Below are 18001 nucleotides of genomic sequence, written 5' to 3'. Positions count from 1 at the left end.
AGGGGTTGCAAGCACTTTGGAGGACAAGATTAAAATTCAAAACGGCCTTGAAAAATTGGAGAAATGGTGTTTAGTCAACAAGATGAAAGTCAATAGACATGTGCAAAGTACTACACTTAGGATGGAAAGGTCAAATATACAACTACAACATGGGGAATAATTAGCTAGGTAGTAGCACTGCCAAAAAGGTTATAGTGAATCACAAATTGACTATGAGCCAGCAATGTCATGCAATTGGTCAAAAGGCTAATGTGATTTTGAGGTGAATTAAGAGGAGTGTTATATGTAAGACATGGGAGGTAATTGTCATGCTCTATTCACTGGTGAAGCCTCATCCAGAGTATTGTGTCCAGTTCTGGGTGCCACACTTTAGGAAAGATTTGGACAAAGTCGAGAGGATAGCTACAAAAATGATAAAAGGTTTATGAAACCTGATCTCTGAGGAAAGGTTAAAAAAAACTGGCCATGTTAGTCTTGGGGGAAAAAAGAAAAAAAAAGACTGAGGGGGGATCTGATAACAGTCTTGAAATGTAAGGGCTGTTATAAAGAGGATGGTGATCAATTGTTCTCCATGCCCCCCGAAGATAGGACAAGAAGTAATGGGCTTAATCTACAGCAAGGGAGATTTTGGGTAGATGTGGGGAAAACTATAAGGGTATTTACGTTCAGGAAAAGGCTGCTAAAGGAGGTTGTGGAATCTCCATCATTGTAAGTTTTCAAGAATAGGTTAGACAAACACCTGTTAGGGATGGTCTAGGTTTACTTGGTCCTGCCTCAGTGCAGGTGTCTAGACTAGGTGATCTCTTGAGGTCCCATCTAGCCCAACATTTCTATGATTTTCACCTGTTAAATTCTTTTCTCCCATACAGGTGTGTGTGGAGGGGGGGTGAGAATTGAACCTGGGTCTCCCATATCACAAATGTGTGATCTAACCAGTGGGCTGAAAGTTGCAAGGTGAATAGCACCACCATCTTCTCTGTCTTTAGCCAGCTATTTAATGGGAGCTGATCCAGGAGGCAGCCTCAGGATGCCTTCTGGATCAGGTCCAGCACGTGAGCTATGTGCAAACACCGATTTCCCCCCCAGTTTGTGGCTTGCTCTGGGGTTTAGGTGGCAGGTATGACTGAATGCGTTTAGAGTGAGGGAGCAGTATGTATGCCCAGAGGCAGAAACATAGGCACCTAGGGAAGTTTTACCCTGGAAACATAGATGCTGGATGAGTTTAGGTACCTTCAGTATTTGGCAGGAATTCTGTGGATCACAGTGGATCCTGGGATTTAGGTGCCTAAATCTGGGGTTTAGGCACCTAAGAACCTTAGTGGATTGGATCTAAGTGACTTGCTGAAAGTTTTGGCAGAAGCTGGTGTCAGAATCAGAGATGTGCTCAGCCACTAGATTACACTGTTCTCTTTCATAATCATTCATGAACAGATTATGATTCTTCTGCTGAGGTTAATCTGCAAATACTCCCATTGAAGTTAATGGGTCTAGTGGTGCTACTAAACATGTGTAAGGGGATCAAAATTTGCCCCTCAGTTATCTTTTTTGAAAGGGCATCCCCTAGAAGGATTCAAATTCCCAATAATCATCCATTTTGATGCTGTCTGGCAAATATCTGAGGCTTAAAGTGATCTTTTTAGAAACAGCCCCAAAAGGATGCATTAATATTACCCAGCATTTCTTTGTCTGGAAATTAAAGATATTATATCGACTGAGAACATTACACAAAGATACAGCTGATTTTCATGATATTGTGGGTCTCTTTTTCATAGTGCATCCCACTAGCAATCTTGTGTGTACCTCTTTTTCTTTCTTTATCCTGCCTCAGTATGGCGTGATGGATGAGAGATGACCTCAAGTCCCTTCCATTCCTACATTTATGTGAGTCCTATGTTCACTGCTTGGTTTTTGTGTTTGATGGGAATTTATTCCCACTTATCTACATCCAACATCTCTTTGAGATACCCTAAGCACTTTCTACAGGACTAGTTAACATATGTAAATTACTAGGCATCTTTGAACAGGCCAATTTGCTGGATTCAAGTGCATGGGTGATGTGAGAGGGATGGAGGCTGAACTAAATTACTTTTCTGTGGCATTTAAAACTGTTTAAGTCCAGGAAGTAACTTGCTCTGTGCAGGAATATTTAGTTCTGTGCTCCCCGGTAATGACCATTAGTGTATAATTCAGAGTTGGGTCCAAGTTGCAAAATCAGGCTCCATATCTGACCCTGAAAAATTCTAAAGTATTCTGATCCAAGGCTTTGATTTGACCTGTTCTACACATAGCAGTTAGTGGCAAGGTCTGGGTTTGGATTCTCTACTTTTCTCTAGAAGTTGGGAAGTTTTCAGATGTGGTTCTTTCCAATCACTAGTCTGTTTTTAAATAGTGGGTTTTTTTTAACAGATCAGTATTTAGGATTGTATTCATGAATCCAAATAGTTGAGTACTTCATTGCACATTGCTTTCATATTAATTCAATGGCAAAAACACTGGTTCTTGATTAAGTATTTATAGAAAGTGGGCCTGAGAAAGGCAGTTGTTGGCAAACCATTAGCTGAGCTGCAGCATCCACCTAAGAATAAAGATGATTCAAAGAAATAGGATTTGCTGGCTGCTGGAATTTGGCAAGTGTGAGATGCAGAGGTTTTTATTTATAATCTGTATAGTTTTAAAGGATTTCACTGGTTGCGGCCCAATAATACCAAGCAAATAGCTGTATTTAAACAGTGATTTGCAGTCTAGTCATTTTATATTTATATGAAGTGTAAAAGACAAGAAGTGTGAGAGCTTGGAAACTATACCCCTGGGTGAGAAAGATCATGTTTGATTTACTATTTTTTAAATTGCCTTATCGTGCTAAGGGAGAGTCTAATTAAGATCAGTGGAGAAGTCTTCAAAGGAGACAAGATAAATATTGGGAAATGTTATTTTTATCCTTCACTTTGTATTCTCACCCTGGGATGTCATGGGCATAAACATTAAATATTAATGGCCAGATTGTGCCTTATGAAGCAGCCACTTTGCTCTGCTCCAGCAGCATTAAGGGGATATAATGAAGACTTTCAATGGCCCTGCAGGGCCCCATTGTAGGGGCTGTCGTAGAGCTGGTGTGTAATGGCTCTGTGCTGACCTCCTGTCCTGGTTTCTGATATAGAGGACTGGTTGAGGGTGGTAGGCAGGGGATGTGGCCAGGGCTATTCTATCCTATTGTAAGAGCCCGTGGCAGGTAGGTACAAAAGGCTGCAGTGTAGAGCAGTTCTAAACTGTACTGTGGTCTGGGACCAGAATTGGTGGAAAAGATGATGTAGGCTTAGAGGCACCCTAGTCCAGTGCCAGATTGGCTGTTCAAGCCCAAAATCTTTAGTAATATGTTTTTAAGTCCTTTAAAGCCGAGCTGGTTGAAAATTTTCAGTCACAAACATTTTTGATGGAAATTGTCTATTTTGTCAAAATGGGAATTTCCACAGTAAATGACCATTTTTGACTAAATTTTCGGGGTTTTCATTAGAAAAAACTTTTTTTTATTTAACTGAAAAATTCTGCTTGGTCAGTTGAAAATTTTCAGTTTTTATTTGCCAGAAACCAAAACATTTTATTTTTTTTAATGAAAATGCACAAAAATCATAGACAAATTTCAAAGAATTATTTTTTTTGTTCCATCAACATTTTTCATAGAAAAAAATGAATCTACTTAAAATGTCCTCTTGGGGTTTAAATACATGCTCCATTCTCTTCCTGTTCCATTCACAGACTTTCACCTGTTACACATCTTAGCACATCCACATCTAAAATCAAATCCCATTTTAGAGGAGATCCTTATACAAACAATGGCTGTTCTGAAGTATAATCTTTCAGCAGTTCTGTTGCTCCCTTTCTCCTACCATGACACTTTCTGGCAGGGGTGTTCCCAGGAATTTAAATTTGACTGCTTTTGGAGGGGCACATTAGAGCAGTGGCTGGGCGCTGGGTCAGCGGCTGGGGCCGGGGCAGTGAACAACGGTCAGCCGCCGGAGCTGAGGGGTGGCGGGGGCTGGGGCAGAAACACATATTTTTAGATGAATATTGGAGGGGGGGGGCTTTCCTGCTTGCCCCCATCCCTTGTGAACACCCCTGCTTCCTGGCAGCCTGGTCTCTCAGAAAGGCTAGTGGGCAAACTGCAGCTTGTGTGGGACTGCAGCATGTTAGCTATTATGAATGATCTTGGATTTGAACCAGATAAATAGCTAGATGAAGGTTTGATTTCAGTTTGTACAATAAACTTGTTGGGAAGAGAGCCTGTTTAGATAGCAAAAATTCCTGTGTGCATCCATTCAGTGAATAATTTGTAATATGTTTCCAAAAACTTTTTTCATGCCATTCCTGCTTCTTGATTTGAAGGCAGCAGGGCAATAGAATGGGCCTGGGAGCGAGGAATGCCTGAATTCGAATCCCAGCTCTTATACAGACTATCTGAGTGGCTTTGGGGCAAACCAGTTAATCTTTGTTCCATTTTCCTCAGCTGTAAAATGGGAAAATACTTGCCAACTTCTCACATGTATGGTGAGGATTGATGAGTTAACATTTATACACTGCTCTGAAAATATAAACTGCTATTTCAGTTCTAAATTTTACTGTTATTTGTTAATCTTTTTACAGTTCAGCTAAAATCTTCCTACTGATACATTAGATGAGAACCAGAAGAGAAAATATTATTTGCTTGTTTATTTATATTTTTTAAAAATCCATCTCTAGAGTGCTACAGACAGTAGCATTTTGATGGGATTTTTTTCAACGCTTCCCTGTTAATCTAGAAGTTATAAAAAGCTAATTACTTAGCAAGCATTGCTTGATACCTACAATTAATTAGCCAGAATAACATTATTCACTAAAGCCTGATCTGCACTTAAAATGTAGGTTGACATAGCTATGGTGCTCAGAAGTGTGAAAAATCCATACCCCGGAGCGACTAGCAGCTAGTTTGACTGAAGAATGCTCCTGGCTGTTGTAGTTCGGGGAGGTAGTGTTCTTGTGGTGATGGACGAACCCCCTCCATTGCTGTAGATGGCATCTGCGCTGTGGGATTATGCTGGCATGGCTACAGCACCTCTATAGTCCCTTCCCTGTAGTAGACATGGCCTAAGAACGGCAGCAGTTTCTTAAAGTACTAGAAAAATACGCATTTCATCATGTGCTTGTAGCCACTTGCAAAATCTCACACTATTTAACAAGTTACATTTATGTCTCAATTAAGCCTTCAAGGCCAGAGGAGCACTTGTGGGGGAGGGGGAGGTGAACTGTCTGAGTACCTGTGGCTGGCTGGATTTAAGCCTACATAGAGTGGGAGAAGGAATAATTGTAACACCACTGGGGTGTCAGGGTGAGCTTGCTTGCCAGTGATTGAGACCTTCAGAAAAGCTGTAGCCTGCCCTTCTGTGAGAATTGACCTCCTGATGTTTGCTGGTGTGGGGGCAATTGGTATAGTAAGGCAGTTGCCCTGCTCCAGACATGTTCCCTCTTGCATTTGTAAAGCATTACAGCTACCCTCTGAATCGGAGTGCTGGGGTGGGGAGAATGACTTTCTATGCCTCCTTCATTCATCCCATATTTTAGGCAGCCATCACATGGTCCTTATGTCTACAAAGGGACAATATATGCAGGAAAACTGGTCAAACTGAGGAAACCATCCCCTCAAATCGTTCACCAGAATAGATATATACATGTCTTCTTTGAATGAACAATGCAGATTAGCATATGTATGGGCCGAGTCTTCTGTTGGCAGATATGTTCCTTCTGGCATAAACCAAGGCATACTACTTTAAACATATTTGTGTTAATAGATATGATTTACTGTCCTCCAAAATGTCCATACTAATAGGCCTCCAATAATACCATTGAACACTTTTTGACTATCCATACACCATTAATAATCTGACTTTGTTCTCACTTTAGGGAAGCTGCAATGATTGAGTCCTACATGTACACAGAAGATTTATTGTTTGCAGTTTGTTTGCAATAAACTGTGGGAATTTAATGAATAGCATATTCTAGGACAGTGCTTCTCAAAGTCGGGCTGCCACTTGTTCAGGGAAAGCCCCTGGCAAGCCGGGCCGGTTTGTTTACCTGCCGCATCCGCCCTTCCCGCATCCCCCATTGGCCTGGAGCGGCAAACCGCGGCCAGTGGGAGCTGCGATTGGCCGAACCTGCAGACATGGCAGGTAAACAAACCGGCCTGGACCGCCAGGGGCTTTCCCTGAACAAGCGGCGGGCCGGCTTTGAGAAGCACTGTTCTAGGAAGTAACTTGGAGAAATCATTCAGAATGGGTTATTGATTCATTAGGTTACAGATTTTCTGCCTGTAAAATCTAACCATAGACATTTCCTTCTACCAAAAAAAATAAAAAAGTAGTAGTAGTAATAATATTGAATATTATGCTAGAATCTTGGTAACCATTTTATAGCAATTATGGTGGGACGTCTTTAAATAAATCGGGAAAGCAGTGAAAGCAAGCAGTTATTTAACTTTAAAACCAGATAAAGAATAATTTATTTGGTTAGCATTACTTGGCATTAAAAATGATGTACCAGTCGTCTGCTCCCAGGTACACTTATTATTAATCCTGCTTGACTGTAGTGAAGGGAGAATTTGATCCTTTAGTTCTGAGAAAAATAATTCAACCCTGTTGAAGTAATAAATGTGTTTGGGACATGTGAAAGTCTTTCAGAGAAGAACTGCTGATATTTTCCTCACTCTTTTTATCCCTTTTTTCTTGTCCTTGTTTCTAATTATCTGTTTGAAGACTGAAACAGAATGATAGTTCTTTAATAAAATATTTTTGTTTCCATATCAGTAAGGTTATGGAGTTGCTTGTAAATGCTAGACTGCTGCCAGTGATTACGCACTGTACTCTGGCACTTTTGCTGGTATTCTACCTGTCATCCCAAATTAATTGTAAGGGCTACCTTCTGCCCATGGACCAACGCACACATTTTATTTAAAAGTGGGTAGTGCCTGCTGCTAGCTGGAGGCAGATATTTGACTGTAAGCTTTTTATGTCATTAGATAAACAGAATTTGTTACAGTATTACTGAACAACTTCATGATAATGTTAGACTTCCTTCCCATTCTTAAACAATAATATATACAGTCACTGAAAAGTGAACAATGTTTATATCTTTTGAACCACTTCGTATATACTGTGAGTCTGTATAGTTGACAAATTGCTAACGTTTTTAGCATTAAACAGCTCTTGGCAGGTTTGCTGTATAATGCTACAAATCTGAAATTCTGTTGTATTCAGAAAACTTGAATGTGCTGTGTACAGTTATGTAGGACAAAGATGATACTTTTTATTTAGCTAGATGCAATATATTGTTTATATTGCCCTTAATATTGTTTATACTGCCATTCAGTTGTTGCCAAGATTATAACATAACACTGTATATATGGATGCTAAAAGACTATGATTATGAGCATGTAAAATAAAATCCTATGTAGAACAGAATATTATTTCTTGTGTTAAAACATTTCTTTTATTGTCTTTTTTTCAAAAGGTGGCATTTGATAGTCTAAATCTGAACATTTTGTAAACAGCTACAATTTACTCTAGTTGTATTTTTAAAAAGTAATGCGCAAATACACCCAGTATCATACATTTCCTGGTATATTAGTCCATTATAATCAGTTCAGCAACAATTTTTCCGCAATATATAAACAGACTAGAACTACCTTCACCTGAGTTTTCAGTTGTTTCACTCTGTCAGTATCTGAAGCAAAATTATCTCCTACTCAAAGTTTTCTGAATGATGAATTTTAGCAGCAAGGGTTCCCTGAGATAGCTGCAATGATTATAAAATTTTGAAAACAGTCCTAGTTCCTGTGCAGGACAGCTAGCAGTCTGAAACAAGTTGAATGAGAATTGTCCTTTACAAAATTGACATTTCAAGGGGAGAAAAAAGATGAATCCTTTTCACTTTCTCCTGTTCATTCTGAGACTATGACCTGCTGTATCTCAATGGGCTGTAATCCATTTACTGCATGTGGTGGCGGGAATAGAGAGTTAGACATCTCAGCTGGGCTGACTGAACCTGAGTCACTCTGAACTGAGCCCCCACTGCCATCAAACTGAGAGATTTTCTTCTTGATCATTTTCCTCTCCTTGGCTCGGCGATTCTGAAACCAGATTTTCACCTGAAATGTTATAAACAGTGTATGTTTAATTCTTATAAGTAGTTAGAGTGGTGTACAATAACATTAGCAACAGAAAAGGAAAAATTAGCTTTAAGGAGTGAAAAAGCTATGTTTATTATGCAAACATATTATAGCTAATAGAAACTTTATTACTTTCTCATGTCTGCCCATGTTATAAATATTTTTGTGTTTTAATTAGAACTACAGCAACATAGGAATTACCTTATTGGAAAAGACCAGAGGTCCCTCTACTCCTTCATCTTTTCTCTGACAGTGGCCAGTACTAGACGTTTCTGAGGAAGGTGCAATTATGGAATATGCCCATAAGAAAAGTTTCTTCCTATTCTGTTAATTAGAGGTTGATTTATGTCCTGAAGCATGAGAGATTATTACCTTCCACACCTAAAAAAAACCTCCAAAACTATTTAACATAATGGTGGACGTTCATGTTTTTTTTTAATCTTGCTCTGCTCTTGACTTCAATGATATCTAGTGGCAGTGAGTTCCACAGTCTTATGATGCATATACATTTTTTTTACTTTTATCAGTTTTAGATCTGCTGCCTTTCAATGTAATTGTGTATCACCACAATCTTGTATTATGAGAAGGGGTAAATAGGAATCTCCAGTCTACCTTCACCATATCATTTGTTATCTTGAATAATGCTCTTATGTCCCCACTGATTCATTTCAGAGCCTCCTTTGTTTTTGCTACATTCCTTTAGATAGGTCAGGTGACCAGAGCTGAACACTGTATTGCATGTCAGCATGTAACATTGATATAATGGCATTATAATAATTTCAATATTTTCCATGACATTCCTTATGCATTCTACCATTTCTCTTCCTTTATAGATATTGATGCTGATAACACCAACTCATATAAGGTTTTTCATTGGTAGAACTCAAAATGCTTTACAAAGGAAGTCACTTACATTATCACCATTATATACAGAAGTGAAGAAACTGAATCAAAGAGACAAGCAGCATTTAGATATGTATGTGATGTGTGTTTTAGAAATGCTGGCAGATAATTACAAATTTTGTCAGAAGTTTACTAGCAATAAAATTAAAGGCCACATTAATAAAAAGCACAGTTTGCCATTCACAAACAGGGCTCCTTTATACAGGAGAAAAGTAACTGAACATAATAGAGAACTAATTGCTGGTTCTAGGCAGTGACACTGATTACTTCAGAAATCTCCTTAGTGTAATGTAGGTAGGCTGGTTTACACTGTGTATTCCTCAAAATCCAACGCCTGGTTTTAAAATTGAACATCTATGCATCATTACCCCTTTTTTTTCTGTAGTGATCTCACTCTACTCCATGTTTTCTCTTAGCCTTAGCCTGCATGTGGAGGAAGAGGAGGCAACTAAAGAAGGAGACCATTCTAAAGAGCTGAATATGTTTACTCAGAAGAGGACTAAAAAGAAAAATCTCTAGATTTGCCCGGGCAGGGAAGAGGCACTCTTGTCACTAAAATATTGAAGAGGTGATAGTTTTTTCAATATTACCAAATCCTGTCTCCTCCTACTGACATCAGCAGAACCGGTAAACTTCTGTTGTGCAAGGAGGGGTGGGATTCTGGGACCCCATACTCTAGTTTATATCTCCCACACACCACAGAACAGTGCTCCACAGGTGCTGTATCCAATCTAGTGATTTCTGGGGGGAATTCACCACCCTGAATCCCTATAGATTTCCCCTGAACAGTGTCTGCATACTTTGGCCCCATTGCAGGGAAATAGTCATATTCAGGACAGCATTTAATCATATGCTTAATGTTAGAGATACATTTAGGTGTGTGCTTGAGTCAGGGGAGGCTCTATGTTTTTTGCCGCCCCAAGCATGGCAGTCAAGCGGCCTTCGGCGGCGTTTCTGCAGGAGGTCCGCCAGTCACGCGGATTCGGCAGCGGTTCTGCGGGTGATCTGCTGGTCCCATGCCTTCAGCGTACCCGCCACCAAATTGCAGCCGAAACTGCGGGACTGGCGGACCTCCCGCAGAAATGCTGCTGAAGGCTCCCTGACTACCGCCCTCACGCCACCCCCCCCACACAGCTTGCCACCCCAGGCACGCACTTGCTGCGCTGGTGCCTGGAGCCACCCCTGGCTTGAGTTCTTTTCTGAATCAGGGCCCTGAGCTGTGCATAGGGATAAGAATTTGTCCCTAAAACTTCTGGTTTAAAGTAACCTGTGTGCTACCTGTGGAATGTAAAGCAGTGGTGAAAAAACTGCTGACTATCCAGGGGTATATAAGACCCTCAGTCCAGGCACTGTATTCACATAGATCAAAGGCAGATGTGGCCCATAGAAAATAATATTAATAAATCAAAAACAAAAAATACATAGACATTATGATTTATTGCTATTTGCATTCTCCATTTTCATTCTGGCTGCTGATAGCTGAACTGAGCGTGATGCTGTAGATCTCTTCTGGGTCACCATTTTGTTGCGACTGCAAGAATGAAGCAAAATGGAGAATGCCATAGTTATTACGGACAGAACTAAAACAATACTATGTTATGTTAAGCTGGGTCTTTTTTAAATTCCAGCTATGTATGTGTAGTTAGCTGGTGTGTAAGAAAGAAAGAAAGAGTGCTTTTCCATGCCTGTAGTTTGAGGTTAATTTCTTATGTTCAGTTATTCAAACTTTGCCTACATAGTAACCAGAGAAAATACATATGACTGCAGGTTTTTATGTTAAATTGGCTGTTATTTATTTGTATTTAGCATATTCTATAGCTCCTATAGCCATGGCAACTACATTGCTGCAACCAATCAACTGTGTCTTGGTTCTATGATACTTATAAGAACATCAGCACTGAATTAATTGACTTATCATCTCTGATACTACCGTTAATAGGATCTGGCCTGTAAATATGAAATATATAGAAAATCTTGTATTTGCTCTGTTTACCTGTCTCTCAGATAGTCCCAGGTTTGCTGCAAGCTCAGACTTCCTCCTTATTGTAATGTATCTGTTGCAATGAAACTCCTTCTCTAATTCTAGTCTCTGGTGATCTGTGTAAACAACTCGGTACTTTTCTTTTGTTCTTGTTTTACCTGTTTAAGAAAAACATGTATTTTAATACTTTGACTATGGCATCTTCCATCTGAGGATCTCAAAGAATTTTACAGACATTAATGAATTCAGCCTCACATTACCCATATGGGATTATTTTCTCTGTTACAGATTTGGAAACTGAGGTGCAGAGAGGTTAAGTGACTTACCCAGAGTCACACAGTGTGACTAAAGCATAGCTATAAAGCAGAATCCAGATCTCCTTATATCTATGCTTCAACTAATACTTTCTCTTCCATTATTGCTCTAGGGATTCATTTCTTAATAATTTTCCCTAATTACTTTTTGTTACTATACATGTAAAAGAATCTGCAATCAAAATTGTTTTTCAAAGTAAATATCCTATGCCACCTTTCTTCTGAGAGGATCCTAAAGCACTTTATACAAATTATGTGATGTAAGTGTATAAATTGTTGATGTTTGCTATCTTCTACCCCAGAGGTTGCTCTGTTTCACTGCCAGGTGCATTGAGCCTGTGGTCTTTGTGTGTGCATATGCATACATATACATCACAGGAGTAACTTCCCCAGCACTAAAATTCAGCCACCATTTATTTTTTTAGAAACATGCTCTAATTCCATGTCTGGTTGAGATGTACAACCAAGGTATCATAAGAAATAAAGATACTGGTTTCACATCTCTTCCAAACATAGAATTAAAGAAATGTTCTACTAAAAAACAGATAGTAAAAATGTTTATCAATGACCTTGTTCAGTTCTAGGATACAAATACCAATTCAATAACATTTAATTAGAATTACCTGCAAAATAAAGGCCCAGGTTTGCAGCGTACAGAATGCCTCTTCGGCTTAATATTATGGGGTACAGAGTGCCTTCAATTGCTATTGGGAATTGAAGGCATATCATAACATGCTGGACCAGGCCCTAACATTAGTGTACAAAAACGATCTCAATGTCACTCCATTCCAAAACAAAATCAGACAGAAGATGCTCATAAATATGCTGGATTAATAATATTACCATGACTATTACTTGGTGTTTGAAAGATAAGCTTTCATATTTGAACATTTTCTGTTGGTAAGATTAGTTAATACAGAGAGGTCATTCTGTACTGTATTTGTTCTCTTTAGCACTTTCCAAAGTTGATTGGGAAGGATGGTGTGTTTGGTGTGTGGTGTTTTTTTGTTTTTTTTTGTAAAATCCTTCTGATCTTCCCAAGTTGTTTTTGATGTGAGTTTTTTTGGGGACAAACTGTAGGACAAAGACTCCTTTAAAGTGGTTCCCTAAACTCCATTGAGGTGTTAAGATGAAGCACACGCCACACAAAAGAGCTACAAGAAGATCTTATCAAGAACCTCTTTCACATTCAGAAACACAGCCAATTGGTTTGGAATTTACAAGCCCTAAACAAATGTCAAACTCTCTTTCATCTCAGGAAAAAAAGAAAGGGACAGAACTAGATGAAGGAATATTTCTTTTGCTCATGACTTTTTAATTTGTAGACTACAGCACAACTGATTTGTACCTGGTGGTTTATCTAAAGTCTGAAGCTACACAATTTAGGGCAATTTCCTAAACCCAATATTACTTTAAATAGGAAATGTTTCTATCACTAAAAGTCATATTTATTGGTGATGTTATTTGTTGAGTATTTCAACCCATATTTTGCTTTTCTGAGGATGGTAAAAGTCCTGGCTTTGAAATATTTGCCTTAAGTGATGAGTGCTCTGTTAAGAGTGGTCTAAATATTATGTTCCAATTACATTTTAAGCCATTAATCTAACTTGTGAAAACAAGAGTTTCAACAGGGTTATTCTAGCTTTTCCATAATCAGTAAATATAACCAAGATTCGAGGGGGTATCATAGAGGGAACAGTTTATCCCATTCCGCTTGGCCATAAAATTCACAGAGCATTTCTTCTGAAGACAATAAAGCTAGGAGAAGGCCTCTTTATTTGCTGTGAAAATCATCACCCTTTCCGGCAATATAACTCCTGAAGAAAAGAGGGAGAAGGAAGAGACAAGGCTGCATATCAAAGCAGAGAGAAGTGTTAAAAGGGTCTGTTGCCTCAATATGACAGATAGGCCTCAAAACCCAAGACAATGTAGCCCAGGGAAAAAATAGATGTCACAACTAGATTACAAAGTGAAATAAATTAACATTAGAACTGGGACCTGGCCCTTTTCCTCATGGCTTCTTTCCTATTTCATTTTCCAACAGATTTTTATTATGATGACATCTGAACTAATTGTATATCGTGGTCTATCTAAACACACACATCTATATAAAATGTGTGTAATATGTCGCAGCAGAAAACATGTCCAAGGCCTGTTTCTGCAAGCCATGCATGAATAATCTTTACTCTTAATAGTCCGACTGAACTCCACTCTGATATCTTTGTGAGTGTGGTTTGCCAGATTGCTCCCCCTACAATTTCCACATGCACTTCTTAGGCAGTTTGAAATACATTCTCTGGACCTCTATACAAATGTATTTTCCTTCCTCCCTCCATTTCCCTTCCACCCCTCGCAGAATATGATACAAGAGAAGGAAATACTGAGTTTCATTTTATACCATTACTTGAATTGGTTTAAAAATGAATTGGATTTAAGGTCTGATCCTACACCATTAAAATCAATGGGGATTTTATTTTTGACTCGAATGAGAACAGGATCAAATCTTGGGGAAATAGGGATGTGTTCCTTTCTACTTGTGGCACCCTGTCTTGAAAGGCATCCAGCTTGATTTGATTTGCATTTTTAAAAATTCTTGTGGCATAATGTGTTTCTTATTTTTAAAAACCCAGCATAATTGCACTGGAGCTTTTGAAGAATGGAATTTAGCATTTTATTTGAAAATACAGTTTTAGAGGACTATATAATATGTAATTGTTTATACAAAAAATTATAAATCATTAAATTTCAAAGAGTCCATTATATTGGAAAGTATCAAATCATAATGTTCTTTTTTCATTACAGCATTTTCTTCCTGAGAATTGGTTTGGTGAGTTATCACTTTTAATGGTTTTGCTTTGGATGCAACTGAATTTAAAATCTATCCAGCAAAATGTAGTATTTTTGATGTACTGTACAAAATATATTGTCAAAATTTAATGCATCAAGTATGAGAAAAGACTTCGATATTATTTTTGTAATCTCTGCTGCTATCTTCAGCACTGCATTTAGGAAAGTTCCCGCATTTAATTTAATACATTTTGGCCCAAATCATGCAAAGACTTACATATGCCTAAATAAAGTTGAGCTATATCAGACTATACACAATGAGTAAAATTAAGTACATATGAAATCTTTGTAGGATCAGGGCCATGTATTTCAGATATAGTTTCCTAACAATGAAATAGTCTTGGAAGAATAGTGATAGAAATCTTATTCCTAGAGTCATGTAAAATTAGACTGGACAGAGCTCTAGTTAGTACATATGAGGGAGCAGTTCTACGCTGGTAGAGGTGGATATGATGACCCAACAGTTTTTTTCCATCTTTGATTTCTTTAATTCTATAGAAGAGAGAATGTTTTAAGTTATTTTTATTGCAATATATTCTAGAGAAAGCATTGAACAGTTAGCATATATTATCCCCATTTAATTTTATCTCTTTTGTGTTTAATTTTTTTTTTTAAATGTAGAGACATTTTAGCAAATTGTTAAAACTGCATTTATATTTCGACTATTACTAGTGACATGTATGGCACTAATAACATTAACTACCTTTTACACTCAATATTTTCTTTCTTTCTTTCTTTTTTTAAATCAAGCTCTTTGGAATCTTGCTTTGACTGTGTTATATACATCTCACATGATATATTTTATTTTCCCAAATGGAATTTATTTTTCACAAGATTAAGACATTTTTGGACCTGATCCTGTGGGGTTCTGAGTGAACTCAAACTATTGAAGTCAAATGGGAGAGTTGAAGGTGCTCAACACCTCAAAAAATTGGGCCCTGGGAAACTAAAGCCCTGATCAGGCAAAAACTTACCAGCTTAACTGTCCCTTAAATTGAGTCTATTCACAGGCCTCAATTCAACAATCCATTTCTGTTCACAAAGCATGTGTTAGGTACTTTGCTGAATAAAGATGGCCTTACGCATCTGCTTAAATGCTTGGCTGAATTAGGGCTTCAGTGCACTAAATTAAGCTTGTGTATAAGTCTTTACAAGGTCTGGGCCTATTAATGGCTTCCGATGTTGGTAAACTTTTAAGTACTGTATGAAACTAGGCTTCCTGATTTTTTGTATCTATTTTATTCCTTAAACATAGTAGTCCAATTAGAGTTCAGTGGAATTACATCAAGGATGAATTTTGTCCCATTGTCCAACTCTTACATCAGTTTTACATGAATGAACTCTTGATTTGCACAAGAGAATGTAAGGGGAAAACCAGGCCCTATTAATATGCCTGGTTTTGAGGAACCATGTACGTATGGACATGTACAGGCTCCAAATGGACACTCTGTGATATCTGAAGACTGGCTTAGTTTTATTTTTTATTTTTTAATAAAATGAAATATAAACATTGACATTTTGGCTGAAAAGCAATTGCAAAACTAATCTCATTCTTGAGTGATTAGTAGCCATCTGTAACTGAATTTATCTATCCTGTAAGTTGTAACTGCCCTTCTTTCCTTAGGCCATTTTCTTTGATGATGTGTAACACACACTTACTATTTTTAACCTTAACAATAGATTTAGCAACTGGCAGGCCTTGCTACACATAATCTACATCCAGCTGATCTGCACAGAAAGGTTCTTCTGGCATGCAGTTTGTCACAAAATCAAGCACATCAAGCTCTGACAGTTTGAACAAGGGAAGTTTTTAAATGTCTAACTGTAACACATAACAAAATCTTGCTGAACAAGGAGATACTTTTAAAGACAACTAAAAAGAAAACTAAACCGAAATGAGGGACTTGTCATGTCTCCAAAAAAAAGTCCCTTTCATTGGGACTTGTCATGTCTCCAGAAAAATTTATACAGTCAATAAAATCATAATTGAGGCTGATCGCTTGCCAGAGAATGTATCTACTCAATTGATAAATACAGTAAGTGAAATAAAAAATATATTAACACCAAGAGAAAATGTTTTAATCATCATAGTTTGAGGGGCTTAAACTGAATTCTCTTTTAAAGAATTGTTGAAAGAATAAAGCCAAACTGAAGATCTCAAAACATTTATTGTTCAATAGCTAGCAAGATAGTAACATAGTATTTTTGCAAATATAACTATTAAAAGTAAGTACATTTAACACTTTCTCATAAAACTTATTAATAGTTTTTCTTTTAAATAAATAATTTTTGTTATGAATACTGTTTCCTGCATGTAACATTAATACTATTTTGTGTCTACAATACCTTTCATCTGAAAGGATCTTAAAGTGCATTACAGACTGTATGTGCAAAGATCACTTTAATAGTTTGTGAAATGCAGCCATATCTAAGGTAGAACCCAGCAGCCATTCCACACAAGCAACATTATCAAACATTTATAAGAGAAAAGTGAAACTAGTACGAATTTAGTTCAAACTGTAGTTATAAAGTGTTATATTAAATATAATGAGCAATCCAGCTATGTATGAGATCCAATTAAGACTCTTTATAAATGAGACCAGTGAAAGATAATAGAAGATGTTTTAGAGGGTTGAAAGATCACTTACCTGAGCTGGTAGATTGCGTTTTTCTCATCCATTCATAAGAGCTGTGCCTTTGACTGTTGGGAGAGATTTGCTCTGTGTTAATTGTATCTACAGGAGGTAAAACTCCAGATCCAGCAGAATGCAGGGAATTGTAATCAGTAGAGCTGTAGGAGATCTGCCCAGGAGACGAGCCATTGATTTGTGCAGCAGTAACTATGCTGGAGGGTCCTGGGCCATAAGTATTCCAGTCTTCCCTTTGCGTGCCATAGTGAGATCCCCAAGCTCCCAAAGACTGTCCATGGTTGTCCATACTTGGCACATGATGATATCCCATGTAATCTGAATAGGATGGAGTCGAGACAAAATTTTGCACTGGTAGGTTGTTGTTGCACCTTACGGATCCTGGATACATGCTGGTTTCTTTATCCAAAAGATAACTCACATACATGGTGGTTGCAACTGGTGAAAGAACCTGGTTAAGACATCCTGTTTTCTTTCACTCTTTTTTTTTTTAAATTGTATTCCTGATCTTAATAAATGATATTATACTTGGAATCTTCTACTTCATCCTGTATTATCAACAACTGTTTTTACCAGGTGCTGGTGGTAATGGTTTACCAAGATCTAGTCTGACGTCAGGGTAACTGCCTGCCTCATAATTACATTTGCATTCAAATGAAGGGCTGAACATCCAGGCAGCCCCACCTTGCTGCTAGTTCTAGTGCTTCCTTTTTCACAGATCTTTTATGTATCCTATCCCCATTCCCACTCTCAATTCCACCACAGCACAATGATGTTGAAATTGCTTGTGCTTCTAGAAAAAAATTGTTTTTTAAAATCTGTAAAGGTAACTATACTTGCAATTTAGATGTTGCCTCAGCTCTTTTAAAATGAGGACTTTTGTCTAAAGCACTTATTTATATAGTTTTAAGGGGGGATAACATATACTGGTAAATACGTTTATTAAACCTTTATATTTTGAACTTCACAAATTACTTGTTTATCTTTCAACTCTTTTTAAAGGGACACTGCCCACTTGAATATTTTGTAACTGTCCAGTTTCAAAGATGTCCAATTTCTATAGACCAACCCTTGAAGTAGTATGTCTTGAATTTTTAAAACATAATTCTTTAAAAAT

At 37.8% G+C, this 18001-nt stretch overlaps 1 protein-coding gene and 1 long non-coding RNA gene across 4 annotated transcripts in view; one reads left to right on the top strand and one right to left on the bottom strand.

Moving 5' to 3' along the window:
* LOC120371483 overlaps positions 1-18001 on the top strand; it is a 29679-nt gene that overhangs the window by 10037 nt on the left and 1641 nt on the right. Inside the window, exons 3-5 of one of the 2 annotated variants that reach the window (XR_005584392.1) lie at positions 8370-8472; positions 9511-9662; positions 14192-14216. This is a non-coding gene — a long non-coding RNA (uncharacterized LOC120371483). The remainder of the gene's footprint in view (positions 1-8369; positions 8473-9510; positions 9663-14191; positions 14217-18001) is intronic. The other variant, XR_005584391.1, reaches the window with a different exon arrangement.
* Positions 7525-17501, bottom strand: CDX4 (caudal type homeobox 4). 2 transcript variants are annotated; one of them, XM_039487261.1, is made up of 3 exons: positions 16885-17501; positions 11088-11233; positions 7525-8170 (listed from the first exon to the last, which is right to left on the bottom strand). In XM_039487261.1, the coding sequence occupies exons 1-3, from the start codon at positions 17309-17311 to the stop codon at positions 7964-7966; spliced, it is 780 nt and encodes a 259-aa protein (XP_039343195.1). In that variant the 5' UTR covers positions 17312-17501; the 3' UTR covers positions 7525-7963. The 2 variants fall into 2 exon arrangements, with proteins under 2 accessions (XP_039343195.1, XP_039343196.1); XM_039487262.1 differs by lacking the exon at positions 7525-8170 and adding an exon at positions 10518-10625 and having other exon boundaries at positions 16885-17498.

Source organism: Mauremys reevesii, linkage group 9 (genome assembly GCF_016161935.1).
Source record: "Mauremys reevesii isolate NIE-2019 linkage group 9, ASM1616193v1, whole genome shotgun sequence".
Lineage (NCBI taxonomy): Eukaryota > Metazoa > Chordata > Testudines > Geoemydidae > Mauremys > Mauremys reevesii.
The sequence above is the reverse complement of the archived record's forward strand: the minus strand, read 5'-3'. Positions and strand labels throughout refer to the sequence as shown.

Bases quoted from the DNA above. Each gene is read 5' to 3' on its own strand.
- CDX4 (XM_039487261.1), bottom strand. From the start codon at position 17,311: ATGTATGTGAGTTATCTTTTGGATAAAGAAACCAGCATGTATCCAGGA. The intron at 11,234-16,884 runs GTAAGTGATCTT...TTTCTTAAACAG, and splicing joins AACGCAATCTACCAGCTCAG to GTAAAACAAGAACAAAAGAA. The intron at 8,171-11,087 runs GTAAACAGAGCA...ATAACATTTCAG, and splicing joins TGGGACTATCTGAGAGACAG to GTGAAAATCTGGTTTCAGAA.